The following is a 27,537-nucleotide window of genomic DNA, read 5'->3' as shown; positions in this document are numbered from 1 at the left end:
TACTCATCGACTAAAAAACACCAGATTATCCTTGTTAATTACACAACATTGATTGGTTTAAATTGTGTGCAATGCTTTTGTATTTTTCCCCTTCGATTCGGAGAAACAAATATGTTTTCTGAGTAAAGGATGGCAGAAGACACTACACTACCCAGAATCCCCAGCTATCGTTTGGCCTACACCATGTGCTCTGTTTGACAAACCCCGTTTTTTTCAACATTCATTCCGATGGCTGGCGTCTATGTCACGTGATCTTCAAATTTCTCCCTGCAGAAAAAGAAAACATGGCCGAAATTTTATTCTGGGTGTAAAATGCCTATTTTAAAGTTAGTTTGGCCATTAAAATGCGTTTTGATGTCATTTGATGCGAGAAATATGAGTTGTTATTTCAGATTATGTGTGCAGTGGATGTACATGATCTTTAGTTTGCTAGTTATTACGAAGATTACTTCAGGAAATCGCGACGTTTTCATTGTTACCAAGGTGGTTGCTAGGGACGCTGCTATCGATATTATTTCTGTTATGTTGTGTAACTGTTTCATGGTGTTATCTTTATTGCTACCCCCTTCCCCGTCAATGTATAGTGTTGGTCCACAGCCTAAACATATTAGTTTAACAAAATCCGCATCTAAAGATAGCCTACGTTATTTCCCCCCTGTGCAATTCCAGTCTCACATCTTAGAGCACATCGTCATTAACAAATACCGGAAACAGACCAAAATAATAATAATAATACCTTATTCCGAGTGTGCTTGCTTTTCTCTTTGAAAGTCATCACATAACGGCATTGTAATACACGGTTCGGCTGCATTACATATTACATATCTGCCGTAGTTCTGTATTTATAGAGCCCTGATGAGAAGACAAACATGAGGAACTGAAAACGTGACGTGGATCATAAATATATCAGCCATTAAACAACATCTTACATTTCTTTTCACACAATACGTCTCCTTGCAGTATCAACACTAATTCGGCTCACTTTTATATTTGATCCAATTGGTAGATAGGCTGTATTTACGATATAAAGGGACACCTGGTGGTTAAAGCATGTTATTGCATTTAATTATTTTTATTATTAGATATTAATACGATCCCTATAAAGTATATTCATTACTCTACTAATAGTTAATTAAAGACTGTATGTAATGACTATTTTGCACATCCCTTTCAAGATTTCAAGATTTTCTAAGGTTTATTGACATATCATATAGGCCTACACAACTGTGGTGTAGTTCTGCACTGAATGAAAAACTTGGGTTGCAGGTTCCTCAATAGTGCATTACAAGACATCTATCAATATTTGTGCATACCTCCAGCAATGTTAACTATGTTGAAGCACTTATTTTAACTGATATTATACATAATGTATTACTCTTATAAGATGTATGTAGATATTTCATCTCCGGCCTTGTCAGGTATTGAACAATCAATAAATAAAGAACACAGAATTGTTGAATATAAAACACAGAATTTATGTGATTATACTAAATGATTTTCAAATAAACACAACTGCATATTTAACTGTTACACATGCTGATGTAACGCAAATGTTCCAACTTGGGATCAATAAAGTATATCTTATCTTAAGCCGATCGATGGCTACTGCCATATTTGCAAAATGTGCCTCTGAACCTTGACAAGTGCATGTTTCAGACTTATCAATTAATGTAATGTAATGTTATCACAGGGGTCACACACATAAGACCAGCTGTTAAATAAAGCTCTTCTGACCTTAGCTGGCATGTGGGTATATATATTAATGCTGCCCATATTGGGCACAAGCAATTTTCACCCATTTATTAATTATATGTTTTAAATGTGAGTGTTTCCTGTCCCCTAAACCTCCAGGGATGTACACAGTTTAATACTGGCAACTTCTTATTATGGGAAATACGAAAACGTATTTTAAAACTACAACTCCCAGTAGAGACGTGCCATAGAGAACATGTTGCGAAACAGAATAGCCAGCATGTGTAGTTCTGGGGACGGGGTGAGGGAGGGGGGACGCGGTGGACCCGTTCAAATCCAGTTTTGGACAGTCTGCCGTGGTTCCATCCCATTTCAAGTGCTGTTCGAGAATCTGCTTAACCCTCGGAGCACACTCTCCAATCACAGAGCTTGAGGACTATCACGGGGTTTGTCAAGAGCACATGGTGTAGTCCAAACGATAGCTGGGGATTCTGGGTAGTGTAGTGTCTTCTGCCATCCTTTACTCCTGGGAATGGACGCTCACATTACCTTTAAGGGCAGCCGACATAAACGAATGCCGTGCTTCCATGAGCGTCAAATCCCGACGCAGATGGGAATACATTGCAATCAGTTGAAAGCTATTTGCGTCCCTTTATGACGCTGAAGGAGCCTAGGAGCGTCACAATTGGACGCCACGGACACTGACCAAACGTCGCTATTGGACGCTTAGGGAGTGAGAGTGTGTTGACAAACCACCACTCCGGTTCAGATCAGGGGGGCCGTTCCTCCCAATCACGCCCCTCCAAGTGTCTCCATCATTGCCCACATGTGCGTTGAAGTCTCCCAGCAAGATTAAAGAGTCCCCTTCAGGAGCCCCATACAGGACTCTTTCCAGGGTCTCCAAGAAGGCTGTATACTCTGAACTGCTGTTGGGTGCATAAGCACACACAACAGTCAGAGTTTTCCCACCCATAACCCGCAGGCGTAGGGAGGCGACCCTCTCGTCCACTGGGGTAAACTCCAACAACGAAGCACCTAACCGGGGACTTGTGAGTATCACCACACCCGCCCGGCGCCTCACACCTTGAGCAACTCCGGAGAAGAATAGAGTCCAACCCATATCCAGAAGTACGGTTCCAGAGCCGACGCTGTGCGTAGAGGTGAGCCCAACCAGATCCAACTGGTAACGCTCCACCTCCCGCACAAGCTCCGGCTCCTTCCCCCCAGAGAGGTGACGTTCCACGTCCCCAAAGCCAGCTTCTGTCGCCCGGGTCTGGTCCGTCGAGGCCCTCTGCTTTCACTGCCACCCTTCTGGCAGCGCACCTGACCCCATCGCTGTTTCCCGTAGGTGGTGGGCCCGCGGGACGGAGAAGCGGAAGTGTTGCCCACGTTGCCTTTTCGGGCTGGGCCCGGCCGGGCTCCGTGGCAAGCCCGGCCACCAGACGCTCGCCGACGAGTCCTCCTTCTGGGCCTGGCATCAGAAGGGGACCCCGGGCTTCCTCCAGGCCGGGTATCCTCACTTCCTGTGTCGTCTTTCATGAGGTCTTTTGACTAAGCATTATTACATATTAATTTAATATTAAACAAATCAAAATGGCCAATTATTCCAAAAATGTTGCTGCTAATATAATCATATGCTTGTCAACTTTAACTGATCAAAAATAAATTCTGAAAAAATACTTGAATTATCTATGAAATTGCAAAATTCACACACGTCCCTCAGTTTGTTTCAACCCTGTCACGCCATACCATTTACCCTCCTATTAAAATAATGGATCAGTCCATGTGTGATCTGCATTGAGGGAATTACATCACAAAAGTGTCAGTTTCTTCTCTTACCAATATTTCAGTTTTTGTATTTTCAGATTAAGATTGACAAGGTCAACATTTCAACTCTGTTATATGAATTAATAATAGTAAATAATTGTTTATTACAAAATAAACAATAGTTTTGCAAAATATTACAATTTTGTAATGTCCTTGATTTCCATGTGGTGCCATATCTTAGCTAAACATTACATTACATTGCATTTAGCTGACGCTTTTATCCAAAGCGACTTACAATAAGTACATTCGACCAGGAAGACACAACCTTGAAGAAAACAGAATCATATAAGTACATCAGGTTTCATAGATCCAAACATTTCAAGTGCTACTCAACTGGCTATAGATAAGCCAGTCCTTTATTAGTATATAAGTGCTCTGTTAGCAGTTATTTGTTAGTAATTATATCGCTCGAAGTGGAGTCGAAAGAGATGTGGTATAAGCAAGGTATCATGGCTACTTTTTGTCAAAAACTTCAACCCTGTTAAATTTTTTCAAGTAAATTCCTAGTAATTATTTATATTTTGTGCCTGGGGTGGGAAAATGTAAGTAGTCCACTACCAGATGTTATGACAAAACATTTTGGTTTCATTTTTCAAAGATATAAAGACCCAAAAGGCACCCGATTCAGAGAATACTCTAATTCTGCATACTGTAAGTACTTAGTTATAATTAAGTACACAAATGGCATCACCCATCTCTTCAGAGAGATACAGGTGACTTGTGCAGCAACACATTTCAATCAATAATTGTCAATACTAAGAGCTGCTAGATTGTGCTGCTGTAATGGAACATGTACGGAGAATAAGAACATACCATGTGGTCCAGCTGGAGTCTCATCTGCCTCCTGATCACTGCCTCTGGCCATCTTTCTGATACTTCATCTTTATTCCTCACATATATTTCTTCTTCTTCACTAACGTCTTCATCTCCTCCTCTTCCTCCTGCTCTGACCCTCCTGGTCTCTTCAGTGAACTCTCTTTTCCTCTTTCTGTTCGTCCTGATCTCTTCTCAGATATGTCTTTTTGTTGTTGTTGAATCACTCCTATACTCTGGCCTGCAAGAGTCTACTTGTGAAAAGCACTGGTACAAATGCTTGTATAACTTTACACGTTAGGGCCATGTAGCCTAGCTAATAAGTAGCATATCATCAGAAAGTATTTATCAAACGCACACAGGCAGCTGTGTTTAGATCCAGTTTTTACGGTAAAGGATGTATTCTGGTTTCATTGATTTGGCCTCATTGCTGTGATGTGTAGTTTACGTGAATTTAATAGTAGGCTACCGCATAGTTTAGCAAAGTGATCGATCTCCCAGCTAACGCTGTCTGCGTAGTATTTTGTAACGTAACGCCCATAGGCCAACCCAGTCTAACGGCATTTTGTGTTCACCAACACGATTTTTAATCTATTGATTCGTGTTCACCAACACGATTTGCCCCTTTTTTTCGTGTTGCACAGCACGATTTTAAAAGCAATGTATTTCTACTGGTAATGTGTTTCGTGCCTGCAGGCTGCAGCACGTCTTTTTCTCCGGTCTGGTCGTGGGAGACCGGAAGCTGTGTGGTTCATAAAAACATGTTCTTACTCAATATCAAGCCACAGTTATTGCTTTTATTTTAAATCGTATAATTTCAGACTTTTGTTGTCGTCTGTGAGGAACATAAATGGGGCTCAGAGCCTCAGGATACTGAAATCTGTATTTTTTAAATCTTTTTTTCCTTCTAATTTGTTATTATTTTCAAAATAGCACACTGTTATTTACTCACCAATAACACACAATTATCCTTGCTTTTATTTATTGGTTTAATTCCATAATCTCGGGCTTTTTTGGCGTCCGTCAGGAACTGAATTTCAAAATAAATATAACCGGAAACAGACGTAGGCATTTCGAGCGATTACCCAAGATCCTCAGCTATGGTTTTAAGCTCGCTGATTGGATGTGTTAGCCGCAATGCATGCTGGGATTTGGTGTTTATATTATATGAAATCCGGAAAACATTTTAAAAGTATAAAATAATACTTAATTCCGAGTGCTCTTGCTTTTCTCTTTGAAAGTCATCACATAACGGCATTGTAATACACGGTTCGGCTGCATTACATATTACAGATCTGCCATAGTTCTTTATTTAGAGAGCCCAGATGAGAAGACCTTTGGAAAAACTGGAAGAAATGGCGCCGAAACTGAATACTTGACGTGGATCATAAATATATCAACAATTAAACAACATCTTCAATTTCTCTTCACACAATACGTCTCCTTGCAGTATCAACACTAATTCGGCTGACTTTTACATTTGATCTTTCATAGAGAGGTTATATTTACACCATAACGGTGCACAGCTGATAGAAAAGGACTGTAGTTTTCAAAGATATTACTGATTTTCTTTGAATGTAAGAATGTAAATACTGAGTCTGAAATAGTATAGCAATATGCTGTAAAATGATGTGAAAGCATGCATAAAACTATACATCTTCAGATGTTGTACATACACACTAATAATACAAAGTTATTATGGCTGTGTGTACCTTGTGTGCACCTCCTAGTGGTTAAAGCACGTTATTGAATTATTGTTTTTATGTGTTATATTTGATTAAAAAAAATATTAAGAGTACATACTTTCATAGGGGGAAAGTATAAATATAGAAATATAGAATATAACAAATCAAGAAGATACTATAAGTGATCTCTACAATAAAACAGTTTAGTGCAGGATGTACACAGATATTAATAGGAGGAGGTGCAAAACAGAAAAACGGATTAACCTTTATTTAAACATTACATATTACATATTAAGCCTGACAAAGTAATTAACGTCTAATATATTGCTTTCCTGCAATGTTAACTATGTTGAAGCACTTATTTTAACTGATATTATACACATTAATTATACTGTAGTTAGAATAAGAAATGTGCAGACTATGACAGTTTAATGGTGGAGGTACACACATATTGATAGATGTCTTGTAATGCACTGTTGAGGAACCTGTGACCCAAGTGTTTCATTCATTGCATAACTACACCGTAGTTGTGTATATGATATGTCAATAAACCTTTAAAATCTTGAAAGGGATGTGCAAAATAGCCATAATATACAGTCTTTAATTAACTATTAGTAGAGAATAACGAGTAATGAATATACTTTATTACTTGTTTCCATTCATGTCAATTGCAGATACATGTTTAGTCTTCTCAAGCACCAACTATCAAATATCTCTCCTGATTGTTGGCACTTGACAATCACCTTACCTGAATTTTACTCAGGTGTAACTAAGGTCTGATTTAAGGGTTGTTTATATTTCACATAATTAATCAGAATCTGCAAAGTAACTCAAATAAATGCAGTGGAGTAAAAATACCAGGTTAACCTCTGAACTGTCGTGGAGTAGAATTACAAAGTAGCAATGAGCTGTCATGTGGGTATACGGCATTAATATAATGCTGCGCATTATGGACACAAGTGATTTTCACCCATTCATTAATTATATGTTTTACATTTGATAACACCAATGTGTTTAATACTGGCAACTTCTAATTGTGGGAAAAACGAAAACGTTCAGTAGAGACGTCCCATAGAACATTTTGCGAAACACAATAGCCAGCATGTGTAGTTCTGGGGGGGTGTTCGATTCCAGTTTTGGATAGTCTGGCGTGGTTTCGTTCCATTTCACACAGCTGTTTGACGCTCTGCGTAACCTTTCGGGAACTGTAGTCCTAAACGATAGCTGGGGATTATGGGTAGTGTAGTGTCTTCGGCCATCCTAAACTCAGAAATGTTGACAATCGCAATGATGCTCGAAATGTCCCTTATAGGCCTACGTCTGTTTCCGGTTATTTTTATTTTGAAATTCAGTTCCTGACGGACACCAAAAAAGCCCGAGATTATGGAATTAAACCAATAAATAAAAGCAAGGATAATTGTGTGTTATTGGTGAGTAAATAACAGTGTGTTATTTTGAAAAGAATAACAAATTAGAAGGAAAACAATATTTAAAAATACAGATTTCAGTATCCTGAGGCTCTGAGCCCCATTTATTTTCCTCACAGACGGCAACAAAAGTCCGAAATTATACGATTTAAAATAAAAGCAATAACTGTGGCTTGATATTGAGTAAGAACATGTTTTTATGAACCACACATCTTCCGGTCTCCCACGACCCGACCGGAGAAAAAGACGTGCTGCAGGCTGCAGGCACGAAACACATTACCAGTAGAAATACATTGCTTTTAAAATCGTGCTGTGCAACACGAAAAAAAGGGGCAAATCGTGATGGTGAACACGAATCAATAGATTAAAAATCGTGTTGGTGAACACGAAATGCCGTGAGACTGGGTTGCATAGGCGGCGCGTGAGGCTCAGGTTTGGGAAGGCTAAATAACTTTTTTTCACCTTACGCTGCCCGCCTCCGGCGTCTATAGAAAAGAGATCAACTCAGTGAAAGCACCGCCTGCTGACCGATCAGAGCTCAGTGTGCGGAGTTTAAATCTATCAAGTCACATTACAGGAAAAAGGAAATACAGTTTTAACTGCCGTATGCAGGGGAGACGCCGACGTGTCGCAATTATCATTCATATCACATCATCAATCAGATCATCGATCTCACATCGATATCACAATATTTCCTTATCTGAGTCAGCTTCTCGAGCCGTATCTGGCCGTGCAACACTTAGTTACATTGTCACATATACTGTATGCAGACGTATTATTTTAAGCAACACATTAAGTTGACGAAACACTCAACTAAAATGTAATAAAGTCAGATCCCCTCGTGTCTTAGATGGGGCAGTATCATAAAACTGTTGTACGCTTTCAAACACTCGGTAGTTTATTTTTTAACGAGTTGTTCTGTATTCTCCTTGCAGGTGCAACTATGTGGCTTGTATCCTGGATTATATGTTTAAGTCATCATGGATGTTTAAAGTTCATATGTGTCTAATATTAGTTTACTTTTCATTAATGAAGTATGATGTTGCGCTGTCAGTACACTTGTCCTTGTTTGTGATTGGTCAAATGTAGCTAACCCCACCCCTTTCACGTGAACGCGCTCTCAGCTGGTGAGAGAAACCCTGGCTTGATTTACCGAGTTGATAACCAGCGTCGTAGGACCGCGGAGCGAGATCTCGTTTGTTAGGGTTAGTTAAGATAACTCAAACGTATCCAGGGTATGTTGAACTGGCTTCGTACAGGGCACAGGTGGCTGCATTGCAGCGCTAATGTCAAAGAGACACACATTAGACATTATATTTGTATTTTACCAGGATGCAGTTACACAAATATTTGGGAAGGCTTAGCCTTCCCTAGCCTACAGCACCCGCCGCCCCTGGTAACGCCCCAAACAGCGCCCATCTGTTAAACGTTATCGATTCAAATGGCAGCGTTTAATAATATTTAGTTTCAAGCTCTGGTCCTTAGTAAAAACAAAACTAGTCGAAGGGGAAATGCTCCCAGGGGAAGCTGACCCATAGGCGCAGGGACAGCTCGCTCCCTCTCTATATCTCTGCTGGTGGACTACCTGAGAGATATACAGCAGGAGAACGCGCCGTCCACCGCGCAGAATGAACATAAGGGCAACCATGACAACCATGTGTCATGGAGGGTCTTCTTTGCTGCTTTTGGTGTATTTTGTGGCGGCAGCAGCGCCACTTACAGGCCTGGCATATGTACTACAGCGTTTCCAGCATTTCCACCGGTCTAGTGTGAACGGACACGTTAATGAATCGAATGCGTGTGAACGGAATACTTTTTTGCGTTTGCGTATGTGTTTTACTGTATGCGTCCTCGTGGGGCCGGGGTCTAAGCCAAACTATATCCGGTCACAGAGATCTGCTATTTTAAAGTAAGGTCAACACATATCGACCCTAAATATAGTCTACATTAAGAACGAGAAAAGTCTTAACATATATATCGTTTTTTGTAAACATATGACAAATGTGTGAGGGTGATGACGTCAGAGCATCGTCCTATGTGCCGGGCTTAGCCCCGGACAGCCCCAGCCCAATGTAACCCCTGGGTATTTGTGAGGGAGCTCCTATATGGCATTACCCCGCTGAAGCTCACCAAAGTTTAATATATTTCATAGTTCAAAGTTTTGTCAATTGTTTTGTTTATTGGTCAAATACTGGTTTCTACTGGTTTCTGAGGAGTTGTACTGGAATGAAAGAGCACAGAGTACAGAAGCAACAAAGCAGCATACTGCATTAAACCTGACCTTCACAGGTTGAAGTTCATGTGGAGAGGAGGCTTCAGTAGTCTGTCTGCACTCTGTTTAGTTGTGCTATCTTACAATCAATATAGTAAATGTGAGGTAAAGTGTGTCGCCAATGTAACCGGTTAGAACTCGAAGTTGCGATGAGGTCTTAAAATGAATGGAAAGGGTCTTAAAAAAGGTCTTAAAAGGTATTAAATTTGACTTCAGGGTTCCTGCATATACCCTGATACACCTTTTAATGGACAAAATAACCAGGAAAAAGTTTCTGCACTGGGTGAGAAGCTCACGGTGATTAGTGAGATGGATGTCTGCTTACATAATTGAAGACAGGGAAGCTCAATGTCTTCGTGCTCTGTGATCACAAGGGGATTTCATGCTAATCACGCTCATTGTTCTGTGATCTTGAACTAACTTTGTTCAGAAGGAGGCCCGGTCTGACCCTAAAGCCGTTCCCGCGGAGCAGAATTCAGAGGAAGACGGAGAGTCAAGCAGAAGAAAGCAGAGGGTGACGCCTGCCAACAGTGCTGAGCTGCAGGTACATACCTCCTGACAAGTGACCCATCTCCTCTGACTCATCTCTAATCTGAGGTGTTTATACTCAGGTTCCCCTCACATCTTGAATCCCCCCTGAGGTACATCTCTGGGCACTCTGCATAGTTCTCAAATTGCAAGTCAGCGCACAGAGATCCGCTGTCCACATCAAACCCGGCGCAGAGTAAAAAGGAGTAATGTATTATTTAAGTGGCAACATTTGGGAATATTAAGTAAGATCCAGTTGTGTTGAAAGGTATACTTGGGCCATGCGACAAAGTGTTATGAAACTAAATGTATCATCACATTTAAATCATATCTAAATAAGACAATATCACTGTATCTGGCAGTGATACTGAAAAGGCAATCCTGTTCCAAATATATCTCAAAATAAGCTTTAATAAGTTCATATATTGATTCCAAAAGAATTACCAGCTTTAATAGCATACTTGATAGCTTTAAGTAAAGAAATGAACTATCAACATACTCTTTACATATTGGTCCATATATTAAAACATTCTATGCCTTTTAATCTTTAAAAAATGTACTTTCTACCTCTCTGGATAATTTAGCTCCTGGTAAAATGCTGTTGAACATGTCTTAAGTTATCAAGCTTAACACACTTAGCCTGTAGCTCATTTAATACATAGATTTTTAACATTTATATAGTGTTTTACAAGTTTTACTTAACGGTTCTGTTTGTTTTGGAGGAGAAAGGACCTTGGTTGGTAATACGGCTCCAAGGTAAGAGTTCATAAAATATGAAGTTGCATTGCATCGAGAAGTCGATGCAATGACAAACTCCCATGATCAACTATGCTGCCATTTGTTGTTCTTTAAATTGAGAGCCCCCTAGTGGCAAAATTACATATTTTATATTTAAAGCAAAGGTATGCTTGTGCAGAATTGTTTCTGTGTTTTCCTTTTGTATATGAAGTTTCTGGATTCATATCACTGATGTAGATATTTAAAGTTGGATTTGAATTTCTTTACACCCAACAGCATATAGAACAGTCAAAATCAAATATATTATAATTAGGAAAAAAATGTGTATGAATTTAGTGGAGTAATTGAGTAAAGTAGCATAACATGGAAATACTTCAGTTAAGAACAGTTTCCTACATTTATTTTACTCAGTTCAATACTAGAGTTAATGTTCTTAATGTACTTATTGTACTGCATTCCACCACTAATGTGAATAAATTACTTTTTAATATAATTCCAGTGCCAAAAGTTTGGTGCAAACCCACAGTCCTCTCTGAGAGTAAAAGAACATGTTTAAGCTTAATAGAAGTTAACAAGGCCTCAGCAGTCTGATTGAGTTACTGTCTTTTTAAGATTCCTTTGCTCTTACCTACAGTAGGACACACTGCAAGAAAACAGAAAGCTCTCTAAATCAAGAGTAAGCCTCCTATTAGCTGCAGCTGAATGTTGGCATGTACTTTTTATACGAAAATAGGACAGTGGGTTTTTCTCCTGCAAAGACTGTATGTGTATGAGAATAAAGTCTTAACACAGAATAGAACAAAAATAAAAAACAATGATTTTGAGTGGAGAGAGTTTAGATACAGAGTATTTGCATGCCCCAGAAGCCAAGTGAGAACAAATATATATAAATCTAGTGATACATTTACTAAGTAAAAGACAGGTGAAAAAAGTGTATGCATTTGTGCCTTCATTTGACAGAGGACAGACTGAACCCAGGACATTTGAGGTTTTATCGCCTTCTCTGCAACTTGGCCGTTCAGGAGTAAAACAGATAGGCAAAACATAATTTTTTCTTCAAACCTGGCAAAACTTTATTTCCCCCACGTGCGCAGCTTTTATCACCTGTTCAATTAAGAGACTTTAAACAAGGATCACCAAAAGCCTTTTTCTTTCTTTAATGTTATAACTTGTAAAAAGTGTACTGTTTATTAATGATATTGTCATTTACACGCAGTATAACCAGGATGTATCTGAACTGTAAGTGCTTATGTTTGATTGATCAAGATGCAGACTTATTGAACTGGGATGCCAATCCGCCTATACTGTATGTGTGTTTCTGCTCTCTACATATCAGCAGAGGAGGCGGCGGGCCCAGCAGCTCTTGGCTCAGGCCAGTCAGGCGCTGACTGAAGCCGTCAGCCTGTGTCTCCAGCACCAGCTGCCACCCCCCATCCTGGCTGAAGCCTCTCTCAACATGCTGGAGTGTCATGGCCAGTCTGACCCTGCAGAGGCAGGTCAATATCTGGCCCTGTTTCAGGTACTGTGCATTAGATCATATCATATTTTAAATAATCTCCTTAATTTGCAGGCATTGTCTAGGCAAGGCAAGGCAAGGCAAGTTTATTTATACAGCACTTTTCGACGCAGGGTAATTCAAAGTGCTTTACAAAAAAGAAATGAAAGACATTAAGCATTAAAAAAGAAAAGCTAATAAAATAAACATTAAGGAAAAATACATGGATAAAAGTTACAGTGCAGTCTAAAATATGAATAGTTCAATTAAACATTACAAGAAAAAGTTACAGTGCTAATAAAATAAACATTAAGGAAAAATACATGGATAAAAGTTACAGTGCAGTCTAAAATATGATTTAATTTAGACAGACTTTCTTCACCATATTTTGCTCGCATGACATCCACAATCGGACCCTCAGGAGGCTGTACACACCCCCTCCCCTGCTTTGCTTCCATAACAAAGTCTTTAAAGTGTTACCAAAACACTCCGTGTTACCAAAACACTATTTTTCATCCGTCGATGCCAGATATTCCAAATATCTCTGCTTTCGAGCAGTCCCTCTCATAAATGTCATGGAGTTTAATTACGTTTAGAAAAAGTACATGGATAAAAGTTACAGTGCAGTTTAAGATATGAAAAGTTCAATTAAAAGCAGAGACAAAAAGAAAAGTCTTCAGCCTGGATTTAAAAGTAGTAAGAGTTGCAGCGGACCTGCAGGTTTCTGGGAGTTTGTTCCAGATATTTGGAGCATAATAACTGAACGCTGCTTTACCATGTTTAGTTCTGACTCTGGGGACAGTAAGCTGACCAGTCCCTGAAGACCTGAGAGATCTGGATGGTTCATAGTTTAGCAGGAGGTCATTAATGTATTTTGGGCCTAAACCATTCAGTGCTTTATAAACCAGCATCAATATTTTGAAATCTATTCTTTGACACACAGGAAGCCAGTGTAAAGACTTCAGAACAGGAGTGATGTGGTCCACTTTCTTAGTGTTAGTGAGGACTCGAGCAGCGGCGTTCTGAATCAGCTGCAGCTTTCTAATAGATTTTTTAGTGAGACCTGTGAAGACACCATTGCAGTAGTCGAGTCTACTGAAGATAAAGGCATGGACAAGTTTTTCCAAATCCTGCTGTGACATTAGTCTTTTAATCCTAGATATATTCTTTAGGTGATAGTAGGCTGATTTAGTAACTGTTTTAATGTGACTGTTGAAACTCAGGTCAGAGTCCATGACTACACCTAGATTCCTGGCTTTATCTGTTGGTTTGAACATTGCAGACTGAAGCTCAGCGCTAACTTTTAAACGTTCTGCCTTGGCTCCAAAGACCATTACCTCAGTTTTATCTTTGTTTAATTGGAGAAAGTTCTGACACATCCAGTCATTGATTTGTTCAATGCACTTACTCAGTGTTTGAATTGGAGCATAGTCTCCTGGTGAAATTGTTACGTACATTTGTGTGTCATCTGCATAGCTATGGTAACTTATTTTGTTGTTCTTCATTATCTGAGCCAGTGGTAGCATGTAGATGTTAAAGAGAAGAGGCCCCAAGATGGAGCCTTGAGGTACCCCACATGTCATATTTGTCAACTCAGATGTGTATTTACCTATAGAAACAAAGTTGTTTCTATCCTTTAAGTAGGATTTAAACCAATTTAGAACTGTTTCCGAAAGTCCCACCCAGTTTTCCAGTCGGTCTAGTAATATGCTGTGGTCAACAGTGTCAAACGCAGCACTGAGATCTAATAATACTAACACTGAAGTTCTGCCACTGTCTGTGTTTAAGTGGATGTCGTTAAAGACCTTTACAAGAGCAGTCTAGACTAGAGTATGCTGGGTTTGTGTAATGTATAAAAAAGACATGATGATCTTATCACTTTTATGCCCACCTACACTGTAGAAAGTCTTAACCAGAGTACAGTGTATAAAACAGGGGTCCATATGCTGCCACTGTCTGACTGCATGTGAGAAAAGGACCTTATCATTTGATTTATTACCTCTATAAAAACATTTGTAATCCGTTTATGGACTCAAAGCCCTCCTCCCAGCGGCTGCCTCTCCCAGTTCACTCTGGTTACCCCCCCCTGAAATACTCAAACTGATCAGCTCCTCCAAACCCACAACCTGCTCGCTTGACCCTCTACCCACCCCACTACTGAAGTCCTGCCTCCCCGTCCTCTGCCCCTACCTTGTCAACCTTTTCAATTCCTCCATGTCCCAAGGAACCGTTCCCTCTGCCTTCAAAACTGCTGCTGTCACTCCCATCCTCAAGAAACCCGGTCTGGATCCCTCCTCCCTCAGTAATTACCGTCCCATCTCCAACCTCCCATTTCTCTCAAAAACAATAGAACGCATCATCTCCAAACAACTCCACCGCCATCTCCAAACCAACCAGCTTTTTGAACCCCTTCGGTCTGGTTTTCGTCCCCACCACAGCATAGAAACGGCACTCATCAAAGTACTCAATGACCTCCTCACCTCTGCTGACACCGGTTCCCTCAACATCCTCATCCTCCTCGACCTGAGTGCAGCCTTCGATACCGTGAGCCACAACATCCTGTTTACCCGACTCCAGGACAATGGTATCGAAAGTACTGCACTCAGGTTGCTCCAGTCCTACCTCTCCGACAGATCCCACTTCATCTCCCTCAACAACCAGTCCTCTGCCACAGCTTCAGTCACCCAAGGTGTTCCCCAAGGTTCAGTACTCGGCCCCCTCCTCTTCATCATCTACATCCTCCCCCTTGGTCAGATTATCTGCCAATACAACCTGGACTTTCACTGTTACGCTGACGATACACAGATTTACCTCAGCACCAAATCCCCCCACAACCCCCCCCCCCCCCCCCTCACCCACATCGAATCCTGTCAGACTGCAATAAAATCCTGGATGCAACACAACTTCCTCAAACTCAACAGCAATAAAACTGAACTCCTCCTCATCTGCTCCAAATCCACCCTCAGCAAAACCCCAAACCTGACAGTCACCATTGATGGCACCACTGTTTCCCCCTCCACCCAGGCACGCAACCTTGGCGTTATATTTGACGCCACCCTCTCCCTCGAGCCCCACATCCGTCAAGTTGTAAAAACCTAATTTTTCCATCTCCGCAATATTGCCAAACTCCGTCCCTCTCTCAACCGCCCTGCAGCTGAGCGACTCATTCACGCCTTCATCTCCTCCCGCCTTGACTATTGCAACTCACTCCTCTACGGCATCAGCACTACATCCCTCAATAGACTCCAGCGTGTCCAGAACGCAGCCGCCAGACGCCTAGGGTTGGGTATCGTTTGAATTTCCACGATTCTGATTTCGATTACGATTCTACTTTTCGATTCCGGTTCTTAACGGTTCTCAATTCCGATTCTTTGAGGGGCAGGGTAAAAAAATTATACATGCTTCTTCCACCAAAACAATTACATGTATTCGAGAAACTTTTACACAGGTTAGTTTAAAGTAATATTCACATTAATCAGTCTGTTTATATTCACTGCTATGTAACTGTAACCTGAGAACCACTGAAGCTACAACAGTGCAACAGTCCAACTTTTAAAGGAACCCCCCCATTTAAAAACACTTGTTGAGAAAAACAAGCATATCTGCCTTCTCAGGCATACCGGGAAGAAATGTTTGAACATTTTGAAGTAAAATGCTTCAATCTGGTGCACTTTAAGCAGAATTACTAGAGACTAGATCTAGGGGGTACAACTCTAAACACCCATATGAAAAAGATCGGTTTACATTTTAATAATTAAATAAGTATGTGAACATAAACAATAACCTACCATAGCCAATAACACATACATGAAATGTATTTTATTTTTGTTGTTCATTCATATGTTATTTTACCATTTTATTTATGCATATTTTGTTATCTCTCCAGTTTAAAACGATATGTCTGGTTTACTGTCTTATAGTATACATTGGAATGATTTCAAACCTGTTTTATCCCAATAATTATAAAGGAGTACCTTGGAAATATGTGTTTACATAAATTGTGATCAAAACGTTTGAGACCCACTGAGATAACTTAGACTAAAGTGAACTATCTAAACACTCAGAGTCCTTTACCTCACTGAGCTGTAGTTATCAGCCTCTCAGTCTGCCTGGAGAGGACTCTCCCTCCACATCATTGTAGAAACATCTTCTTCTTCCGTTAGAGCAGCTAGCACCAGATGCTAATAACAATAGCAATAGTGCATACCGGTGCACCCTCGCTCGCTCCCACGCTCACTCGCACTTTGGCTGTAAGCTGTGGGTGCCAGATAAGCCAACATCCCCCATTTTCACCCACCCACCCACCCACAACAAATCATGGCATCACATCACCCCGGTCCTCAAATAACTCCACTGGCTCCCCGTTTCACACCGCATCCATTATAAACTCCTGGTCCTCACTTTCAAAGCCCTCCACCATCTGCCCCCCCCCCCCTCACTGACCTCCTCATCCTCTACCAACCACCCCCATCCCTCAGATCCACCTCAGCCGGTTTGCTTTCCATCCCCAAGGCCAAACTCCGGAGCTTCGGGGACAGAGTCTTCTCTGTGGCAGCCCCGAAGCTCTGGAACTCCCTCCCCCAAGACCTCCGTGAGTCTGAGTCCCTCACCCTGTTCCAGTCCCGCCTCAAAACCCACCTCTTCAACTCTGTATCCATAAGCCCCCCCCCCCCCTTCTCAACCAACTTCCTCCTGACTGCTTTTCTGTTTTGTTTTGTTTCTGTGTTTCTTTTTGGCTTTGTTTTTGTTTTGTTTGTCTACCCTCCCTCCCAAATGTAAAGCGTCTTTGGGTTCAAGAAAAGCGCTATAGAAATAAAATGTATTATTATTAAATGCATGAGTTCATTTTGAAATGATGATCACATTTAAAGTAAAATAGACGACAAACCAAGGTGGGGGGTTACCTTGTGATTGACAGCTGCAACAGTCTGGTTTGCATGTTTTCCTGGTTTTGTCATAAGACTTTAATAATTTGTTATAGTGTGTAATTACCCAAAAAAGGGCTTGTTCAGAGTTCTTTTTATACTTTGCTATAACCTCCAAAACGCAGGTGGCTCCAGGAACAACACAATTCCATGCAGTAGCCACAATTCATCTTCATGTACTTAATGGTTCTCCTCAGGACCGCCCTGCTGTAATTCTTACTATTACTAACAGCTCCTTCATCACTCTTCTATTGTTCTCCCAGAGCTGCTGCACTGTTGCCTCCGTGGCTGAGGTCCTAGGCTGTGCCTGTTCTGGCTCCGGTGTGTCCCAGTTCTCTGCTCTGCTCAACCTTCACAGGATGCTGCTCCTCTCTCAGGAGGAGAGGCCCAGCAGCATGCTGAAGGGAGTGCAGGACTCCCTCAATAGCCTCTCCAAGGTATGGGGTCACCAAACCCCCTCTCTAAAGATTAATGGAGCCTGTCATACTCAGCTTTGTTTATTCCCTAGATAAGATACACACAATCGGTACTGTTATGGCCTTTGCTCTGAACTCACTCCTCAAACCAAAGTACTGGAGCTTCAAACACAATTACTTTTAAAATACAACATGTAACAGAGGGATCCTAGATGTGTGAGCACACAGAGTCCTTGTGTACTCACACATACGACCACACACACAGCTTGACTCTGCATATTGGTACTTCATTAAAAACAGTATTTAAAAAATATATATATATATTATTAAGAGCGACAACAACAATGTGTATCTGTCTGTCTGTCATTCTTTCTGTGAACATATTTTTTCAATGTAATAGTGCCACAATTCGGCAACATGCAATAACTGCAAAAGCTCTGGAAGTATGGAATTTAGGAAGCAGCCACTAATGTAAATATTAGACTTTAAGTTTACATTTGTAACTTTTTAACTTGATAGATTTTCTAAATCATTCTTACTCTTTTTTTAACCAACTGATATTCTGCAACTTTTCTTCGTTCTGTTCGTGGTATAATGTATACGTTTCCTGTAAATACCAAACAGGAACTTAATGACAGCAATGCTCAAACATTGTAGAAAAGCACCTGATTCTCTATTGGTTGGCATAGAATGCTACAGATTGATAAAATGACAACATAATGTCTAAAAATTCAATCTAACATAGGCAGTGATTTTTAGAGATTAAAAAATATATTGCTATGGAAAATTAATCGGTATCTTTACACACTACAGACATTTTAACAACAAATCTAGACATATGTTCCAAATACTACAACAAAATGGTGTTTGCATACTGTATCTCTTATGATGTTTCTCCTGTGAACATTTTTTATTTTATGTTCTGAACTGAACTTCTAAGCATTTTAAGATTCATATAATGTACGGTGAACTTTGTGATCATGAAATACATTTCTGGTCTGCAGGCCTTCAGCCACCTGACCATCTACCCCGGCCACCTTCATATCCTCGCAGAGCTTCCACCCAACCTGAACATTGTGCTGCTTCAGCACTCAGAAGATGGGTAATGTTTAATTTGTTATTGTCTGCTTTCTATATCACTATTCCCCTTTCTTTTCCCTGTTGTCAATGGTTCCTTATTTGACAGTTTAAAGGTGGGGTAGGTAAGTTTGAGAAACCGGCTCGAGAAACACTTTTTGTTATATTCCATGGAATACTCTTAACATCCCGATAGCAATGACTATCTTAAGTGCTTTGACAGAAAATCCATGAAAACATTTCATCTGTGGAAGCCGTAGTACTGTACAAAGCACGACCAATCATTTTAGCCGACCCGGCTAAAATAACTGGATGGCCTACCTGCCTGTCAGCCTTCCATCTGTGCCCAAACTTATCTTGTGCCCTCATTGGTCATGTGAGCATTTGTGTGTGTTGGAGGAGGGGCTCTGTAAGGAAGTGGCAGATCTTTTCCGGCAAAATCTAGCGCACTCGAGCTGGTTTCTCCAAACTTACCTGCCCCACCCTTAATGGTACCTGAGTAAAAAAGTACAGCAGGTCAAATGTCTCAATAGGTTGAAATGAATAAGTAATACATATGTGAAGCTGTTTGGTACACCTGCCACTAGAGGGCTGATTGTTTACATTTGTATGTACTTGTGAATGAAGATGGTATGCATTTTAATTTTTTTCTAACATAATTATATACAGTTAAAGGTTAAAGAAAGTCCTTTTGTTTTTTTTGTATTTAGGTCAGAACTTTTTGGTGCCTTCTATGAGATGAACAGAGCTCCAAATCAAAAGGGAAAGACGACGCAAGGAACAGGTTAGAGATTGTGCATTTTTTTTAGACCTATGTTCACAATACAAAGCACTTTCAGACTTCCCACTTTTGTGAGAGATGCGAGCTATTTCAAACAGTGTTAACTGCATATCTGTTTATAGCATTTAAGTTTCATTCCCATGTAACATTTATCTGCAAGTCAGAAGAAAAGTTCAGATTTAATGAAGACGAGAAATGCCCAATATCAAAATCAGCCCAATTGTACTTCTTTGGAACTGGCCTAAAAACCGGCTTGCATAAGTCATTCTATTTGCATACCGTATCACCTGCTCGCACGACCTCTCCTCGGACTAGTCTTACAAAAGGTCCAGAAGAAGAGGGAGGCAGTGCTCATTGGGACCAATTACAAGGTTTGTCTTTGAGTATGCAGGGCTGATTGAGTGTCAATAATCCTGTTGTTTCAGGTAGCCTGACGTGCTCTAAGGTGGCGAAGGTTTCGGTCTGCCCCCGGGCTCTGCTGGCGCTGAGGGAGCAGATCCGGGCCTTCGACCAGGAGATGAGACACGGCCTCCTCAAGCACGCCTGTTGGCACGCTGCTGAGGGAAGACCACAGCCCTCGGAGGAGCATCGTGTGTTTCCCCGTGTACGTCTTGTTGAGACCTCTGCTCTTCTTTCACTCTATTAACATTATCTATCCACTGCAAGCCTCATGAATTGGCTCACTCCACTGTTGTTGTTGTTATTATTATCATGTCTCTCCTTGCTTGCTGGGGAGACATGGGACAGCTGAGTTTTATACACAAGCATCATGTTGCTTCAATATGTAGTGTGTATGAGACAAATGAGTGGTCTGCAACAATAAATACTACATCACAGATATTGAAATTCACATTTCAGACATGAAAAGAAAGCAAGCATCATGTTTTCTTCTTGTTGTCGATCGATGCTTGCTTTGAGGGAATTTCTCAAAAATGTTGCATACAAGACTCAAGGATGAACTGAATATAATTTGGTGTTCAAGAGTCAAAGGAATCCTTACTTAAGAATTGAATTGCTTTATATCAACATTTCACACAAAGGTCTGTTTTTTGGAACACAATGTTGGACACATAGGATGATGGCATACATTTTTTTTTCTTGTTTTCCTTTACAGAAAGCTGCTGCAGAGGAAATGTTAGGACCTCACTTCAGAGAGATTGTAGAAAACATGGATGACTATTTGAAGCCACTCCTCACAAAGTTTGACTTCTCATGCTTAAGGTACATTTCATCAGATTCCCCATTTTGTCCACTACACAGGGAATGTTTTCTGCTCTGAAATGAAAATATGCCTGTTAATCTGTGTTCACAAATGCATGCAGCAAGCTAACACAAAGCGAGTGTGACTATTTTGTACCCTTTATCACACTATCTGGTTCTATCTTACAGTATGCGCTTGTCAGTAATAAGGTAGTGTAGCCTTACTGATTCTTGCCTTCTCTTACATACCTCAGGCCGCAGACTACACCACTACCGGTCCCTGAGATGACCAAAGCCAGAGATAAAGAAGAGAAAGGGAGCTCAGGTAAAGGATGAGGATCTAAAACCCTAAGGCCCTTGTGGTTATCTTTACAATGTATCACATGAACAACATACAACATCTGCTCTGATTCCTATCTGTTTTATTGGCACCGCATCAGCAGTGTCTTTCTATTGAAGCACGCTGCAATTCATCCCCCTCAGGCCAATTGTTGCTGAACCTGTGATTTAACGTGATACACGCTGATTTACACACATAACCTTTACAAGGCACAGTAGGGATGATAGTGCCACAAAACTTTTTTATAATTGTTCACTCAAAGATAGATAAGTTGGAACACTTACACTCTCTTATGAACATAAGGTGTCTAGCAATAGGTACTTAGATGTTGTTGTACAGCACCATCTAACAGATTAAATAAAAACTACTACAAAGATATGTTGTCATAATATTTACGAAACAAGAGAAAAGTGGTTTAAAAGTCTCTTTATTACTCCCCTTCAGCATTCTACAGTTAAAACGAGACATCACATTGATACAAATACAAAGATCACCAAAACAAATACATTAAAACAAGTATCATAAAATATAGAAATAATTATCAGTTTTTAAAAATGTGTCTCCGCAATACAGATTGTTTTTGTGTGTGGTCCCCGCAAGTTATGATCAGAAACATGGACGCCAATGCAAATCAAAACGTGTGTGTGTGTGTGTGTGTGTGTGTGTGTGTGTGTGTGTGTGTGTGTGTGTGTGTGTGTGTGTGTGTGTGTGTGTGTGTGTGTGTGTGTGTGTGTGTGTGTGTGTGTGTGTGTGTGTGTGTGTGTGTGTGTGTGTGTGTGTGTGTGTGTGTGTGCAGTGAAGTTACCAGCAGAATCAGGGAAGTATGTGGTGTTGCTGGCAGACAAGAAGTTGCTGGAGTTGCCGCTGGAAGCCTTGTCCATCCTGCAGGAGGAAAGCCTGAACTCTGTGTCTCGAGATTTCTCCCTGCAGCTCCTCCACAGCCGCCTGATCCGAGTAGAGCCAAACAAAGGTACCAGAGACACGCTCGCACATACATTTACATTTACATTTAACACTGCCACTGCCCAAGGACTCCCTAGCATTCCCATAAAAATAGTTCACCATCATTATTTATTTTTTGCAAAACTTTATGCAGACTTTTTTTGTTTTAATTAATCATAATTAATAATTAATCATAAAAAAAAATACCAGCTTTCCGTAAAAAAAAAGACTCAGCTGCCAAGTTTACTAAATTAAAGGATTAAGTGATTTTTTGTTCAACTACCACTAACATTTAGTTGAAATAAGTATAGTTCCACACCAATCAATATGTTCACCAATATTGTCAGAACTTACATTTGATATACAGCGTCACTCTGCTAAGAATATCTCCCTTTTGATTTAAATTGAGCTATCATTTTGTGTTATCATTGCCCAAAACTGTGATTGGAACAAAGAGCAGGTGAGCAACAAGCACAGTTGTACCCTTCTGGAAGACAGTTCTAATAATCCATATCCACAAATAGAAGATCCTGTTCTGGTCACACATAAACCAGTGACAGTTGCACATCTGTACTTCACTACTGTAAAATATGGTCAATTGTTTTTGTTGGATTAGGAATACAAAAAGTGATGTTTTATCTTGGTGGACTGAATCTGATTCAAATCAATTTAAAAAAAACATTTATGTTAAAAAATCACAAATGAATTGCATTATTTAAATGAATACAATCATGGTTTTTTTGGAGGTCTCCTATGAGCTTAAAATCACAAGAAAGAAATCGATAGTTACGTATGTAACTACGGTGCTATAAATCCTGGATGACTGCCAGAAGCGGTGCTTAGCACTGAATATCTTCTGTCTCGCGCATGCGCAGGTCGAATATTTATATCAACAAAGTCACGTGTGACCACGTATGACCCCGGAAGGCATAAGTTCCGATGTTGTCATCGAGTTCAGTCCTATGTAATCTTCTCGCTGAAACACGAGATTCCGAGTGACCAAGAACTCTGGCGGTCATCCAGGATTCATAGAATCGTAGTTACATACGTAACTATCGTTCTATTTCATCCTTACTGACCGCCAGAGGCGGTGCTTAGCACTGGATGGATGACCTATACCAGGGATGCCCAACCGGTCGATCGTGATCGACCGGTCGCGGGGAGATTCCCAGTCCCAGTCGATCGCGAGATGTGTCTAAAAATAGAACAACAATATTCTTTTATCGTTAATGTCCTATAACATAATCTTCCTGTGCCAGAATAATGCACTTGAACGCATCAAAGCTTTGTGATTGGCCGGCGTGACCCCATGTAGGAGCCCTTGGGATGTTCGGGGGGCAAAGCCTCAGAGCTCCCCTTAAAAAGAGGGATACCAGCCTATGGCTCCCCACTGTGTTGTTGTCAACCCTTGCGTGTTGAGCTGATATAGCAGCCACATACACCCTGACGGTTGCGGGACACCGGCCGTCGTCCAGGAGGGACTGCAGGAACTCAATTGTAGTAGGCTCCGAGCAATGTACTGGGTCCTCATTTCACCCTTGGCACCAGTCAGAGAACAGTTTCCACCTGTTTTCATACTGCTTACAAGTAGATGGTGCCCTAGCATTGAGAATAGTCCTCCTGACAGGCCAGTGGCCAGTGGCCAGACCCATAGCTGGAGGCGGCAGGGGTCTGGGTGCCACATCCGACCCTCCAGCTGAGACAAGAGGTCCTTCCTGTTGGGGAGACGGCAAGGTGTCCCGCAACAGAGTCTGTGCAGCAGGGAGAACCAAGTCCTGGCTGGCCAGAAGGGGGCCACCAGAAGAATCCTGTGGCCCTGATGAAGCACTCTGAGGAGTGTTTGTAGGATCAGAGGAAGGAGTGGATAGGCATAGAGAAGACACCCTGGCCATGAATGAGCCAGGGCATCCTGACCCAAAGGGCTGGTCTTCTCCATCAAGGAGAACCATAGGGGGCAGTGGGTCGACATCTTCGAGGCAAAGAGATATACCTCTGACCTGCCGAAGAGACCCCAGATGCTGGCCATCACCTCTGGATGAAGCCGCCACTCCCCTGGTAGAGACTTGTGACAGGAGAGGAAGTCGGCGACTTGGTTCTGCTCTCCGGGCAGATACATTGACCGTAGGCTGGCCAGGCAAGGAGCTGCCCAGGTCAGAAGAGTCTGGGACACCTCTAGCAAGCGTGCAGATTTGGTGCCAACCTGCTAGTTTATGTGATACACCGTTGTAGTGTTGTCCGAGCGGACAAGCACATGCCTCCCCCTCAGGTATGGCAGGAAGTGCCTGAGTGCTAGGTGCACAGCTCGCAGCTCTAGCACGTTGATGTGTTCTGTGCAGTCCTGAGCAGACCACTGCCCACGGCTGTCCTGTTTTGCCACACAGCACCCCATCCCGAGAGGCTGGCATCCGTCGTAACGGTCTCTCTGCGGAAAGGGACGGAGCCCATGGCCACGCCCCTCAACATATATGACCTCTCACTCCATGGGGATCGAGTGGAGAGGCACTGTTGTGACATCCTGATTTTTCTGTGCCTGGGGTCTAAGTGGAGGCCGTTCAGCCATCTCTGCAGGGGGCGCAGTGACACCAAGCCCAAGGGAACGACAGTTGAGGCAGCTGTCAGCTTGCCCAAGAGGCGGAGAAACAGGATATATGCCATAGACCTGCCCCTTTTGAAGAGGGGAAGAAGCTGGAGGATGTCGTCCAGGCGCTGAGCAGATGGACAGGCCCGCATAGTGACTGTGTCCAGAGCCACCCCAATGAAGGTTAGGCTCTGAGTGGGGTCGGCGTCGGAACTGAAGCTTGTACCCCTGGGTTAAGGTGGAAACCACCCAGGGGTCTGAAGCTTGAGCTACCCAGTAGTTGAGCTGCTGCTGGGAGAAATAACCGACAGCCGGCCCCAGACCCTCAGTACCTTGCCCCCCGGGCCTCTGGAGGCTCTGGGGGGGCGACGGTTAGGCACCAGATACCGAGGCTGCCTTGGGGGCGAGTTAACAGGACCGTAGCGGGCCGGCCCCCTCGTGGGACGCTGATGCCCATGGCGGGCACCGGGGTGAGCCGGTGGATGGGAGCGGCCTCGGGAGGCAGACGCGGAACCTCTAGGCCTACCGGGGGCGGCATGTCTCTGCCAAGAGCTGAGAACTGTTGCCTGGTCTGACTAGCTTGGACAGTCAGTTCGAGCACCTTTATGGCAGCTGAACCGAACAGCTCCCTAGGCTCCACATGCCTCCTACATGCCTCTGATAAGGGTGACTGTGCCAGCCAAACCTGGCGACGAGAGTGGACATCAGGCGCCCAAGCTCTCTAGACATCAGAGCAAACGCCTGTAATGAGGCGTCACTGAGGCTGGTAGAGGAAGCGCTAAGAGCCTCCTGCTGCAGGGAAGCTGAGAGGGCGAGCATGAGGTGAGAGAGGGAATTGCCTATACGGCCCATGCGCGCCGCTGCATCGTAAGCCTTAGTGAGCAGGTCATAAGTGACCCAACATTGGGTCCGAGGGCACCTGGCCTCCGACCTCAGAGCTTCGTCAGTGGAAACTATGAGGGAAGCAATAGTAGGCTCAACAGCCGGCATGTGGTCAAGGCCGACTTTTGCCGCATCCTGCATGGCTGCCAGGGCTCGGCCATCGGACGGAAGACGGGAAAGAGTCTTAGTGTCCCTCCAGCATGCATGTAGCTCCCTCAGATACTCACAAGAGTGAGGAACGGCAAAGGTGGCGGGTGCCAAAGTGTGCCTGAAGAACGCATTGGCAGGTGCTGTTTCGGGCTGCTGTACATCCAGCTGCTGGCGAGCCATTGCCATGACGAATGCGAATGACGGTACCCATGGAGCCGTCAGCTGCCCCCTCCGAGGATGCATGAGCTGAGGTACAGGAGCCAGGCCCAGAAGCATGGGACGGGCCCTCCCCGTCATACTCATTAAATTGAGTGGCTGAAGCTGCCATCAAGAACACATCGTCATCTGGAATCAGCTCAGCCATGGGTGGACTGGGTGCAGCGGCGTGCTCTGTACTGGCACCAGAATGGATAGCCAACTCAGTAGTGAGTAGGTCCACCCCTAGAGGACAGCCTAACAGGCTTAGTCCTCTTCTTGGGCGGGGCACCCGCAGCCTCTGCTGCCCGACACCTAGGACGGGTAGGTTGGGCTGTAGTCGACTGTGCAGGGGGAAGGCCACCCTCAGTCAGTAGTTCAACCTCGGCTAGTCTAGCAGCTCTTACCGCACGAGGCATGATGGTGCAATTTATGCACGGCTTCTCCCAAAGGCCCTCCCTCAGATGCTCGAGGCCAAGACAAGAGGGGCAAAGGTCATGGCCATCCTCTGGTTGAAGAGAAGCCATACAGGTGTTACAGCCGTTAAACATAGCGACAGTACCAATGGAAACACTCCAGACCAGGGGTCGGCAACCCGCGGCCCTTTAAAGGGATAGTGGAAATTGAACCCCAAATAGTTTCGTTTTAACTTATATACAAGCATAATTACGTACCAAAACAATCACACCTGATTAAAAAATATATAATAATTGCCTTACGCATGTTAGAAGCACTTTATTGCAGCTTCCCCGAACTTTTTTAGAAACGAAATGATCGATTCAGCCAAACCGGAAGTGAGGAAAACTCAGAAAGACGAAACGATAACAAACCATGGCGTCTATGCAGAATGAACGTGGAAGGGCAAATATACCAGACAAAGAAGAAGGATTGTACGAGGTATCCAGTGATGATAGCGAGTCAGAAACATCCTCTCGGCTTTCCTGGGAAAATGTAGTTTTAGGAACTGAATCTGAATCCGGTTCAGTAAGCGACGATGGTGAGAATATTGAGCCAGACAATGGACCATTACGTCCTTATTTGTTAGAGCCCGAGGTGATGGAGTTAGTTCACGGCATGGGCAATGGCGAGGATGACCAGGACCAGGCGCCAGATGATGCACCCCTACGCACAAATAATCTTGACTGGTAGGTCCCTAAGCATAGCTCACGCTAGGCGCTATATTATATATTGCAAAAGTTGGCATGCATGCACTGTAGGCCTATGGCTATGCCCGAGGATGACTGCATGTAGGGTACATTTCATAACATACCAGGGTCAGGTTCACATAAATTATCTTGTCACATTTATTATTGTATATGTAACAGCCTTATGGGCATTAATTACATGAATACATTTAAATGAATTGTATACTAGCATGATATACAGCTAGAGCCAATCGGTCTTTTGACGTAGTATGGTCCTAATCCTAGGCTAGCCAGGCTGCCTGTCAAGTGTAGGCTGTACTCACAGTACTGTTAGTCTATCATGTCTATATTATGACTGTAGTGTACACATTCGACACTGTGTACCGGATTATCGGATGACGAGGCCTCTGGTCGCCTAATCGACAGGCA

The 27,537-nt window shown here is 42.6% G+C and overlaps 1 protein-coding gene across 2 annotated transcripts in view; it reads left to right on the top strand.

The window, feature by feature from the left end:
• LOC117460150 (cilia- and flagella-associated protein 46) overlaps window positions 1–27,537 on the top strand; it is a 158,691-nt gene that overhangs the window by 83,184 nt on the left and 47,970 nt on the right. Inside the window, exons 42-50 of one of the 2 annotated variants that reach the window (XM_034101408.1) lie at window positions 10,150–10,260; window positions 12,319–12,501; window positions 17,666–17,839; window positions 18,823–18,920; window positions 19,606–19,679; window positions 20,102–20,280; window positions 20,791–20,897; window positions 21,131–21,201; window positions 22,013–22,186. In XM_034101408.1, the coding sequence (XP_033957299.1) occupies window positions 10,150–10,260; window positions 12,319–12,501; window positions 17,666–17,839; window positions 18,823–18,920; window positions 19,606–19,679; window positions 20,102–20,280; window positions 20,791–20,897; window positions 21,131–21,201; window positions 22,013–22,186 (1,171 nt within the window). Of the gene's footprint in view, window positions 1–10,146; window positions 10,261–12,318; window positions 12,502–17,665; window positions 17,840–18,822; window positions 18,921–19,605; window positions 19,680–20,101; window positions 20,281–20,790; window positions 20,898–21,130; window positions 21,202–22,012; window positions 22,187–27,537 lie in introns of both variants that reach the window. The other variant, XM_034101407.1, reaches the window with a different exon arrangement.

This window comes from Pseudochaenichthys georgianus, chromosome 15, assembly GCF_902827115.2.
Source record: "Pseudochaenichthys georgianus chromosome 15, fPseGeo1.2, whole genome shotgun sequence".
NCBI classification, from domain to species: Eukaryota; Metazoa; Chordata; class Actinopteri; order Perciformes; family Channichthyidae; genus Pseudochaenichthys; species Pseudochaenichthys georgianus.
Note: the sequence above shows the minus strand (reverse complement) of the source record. Positions and strands in the feature narration are given on the sequence as shown.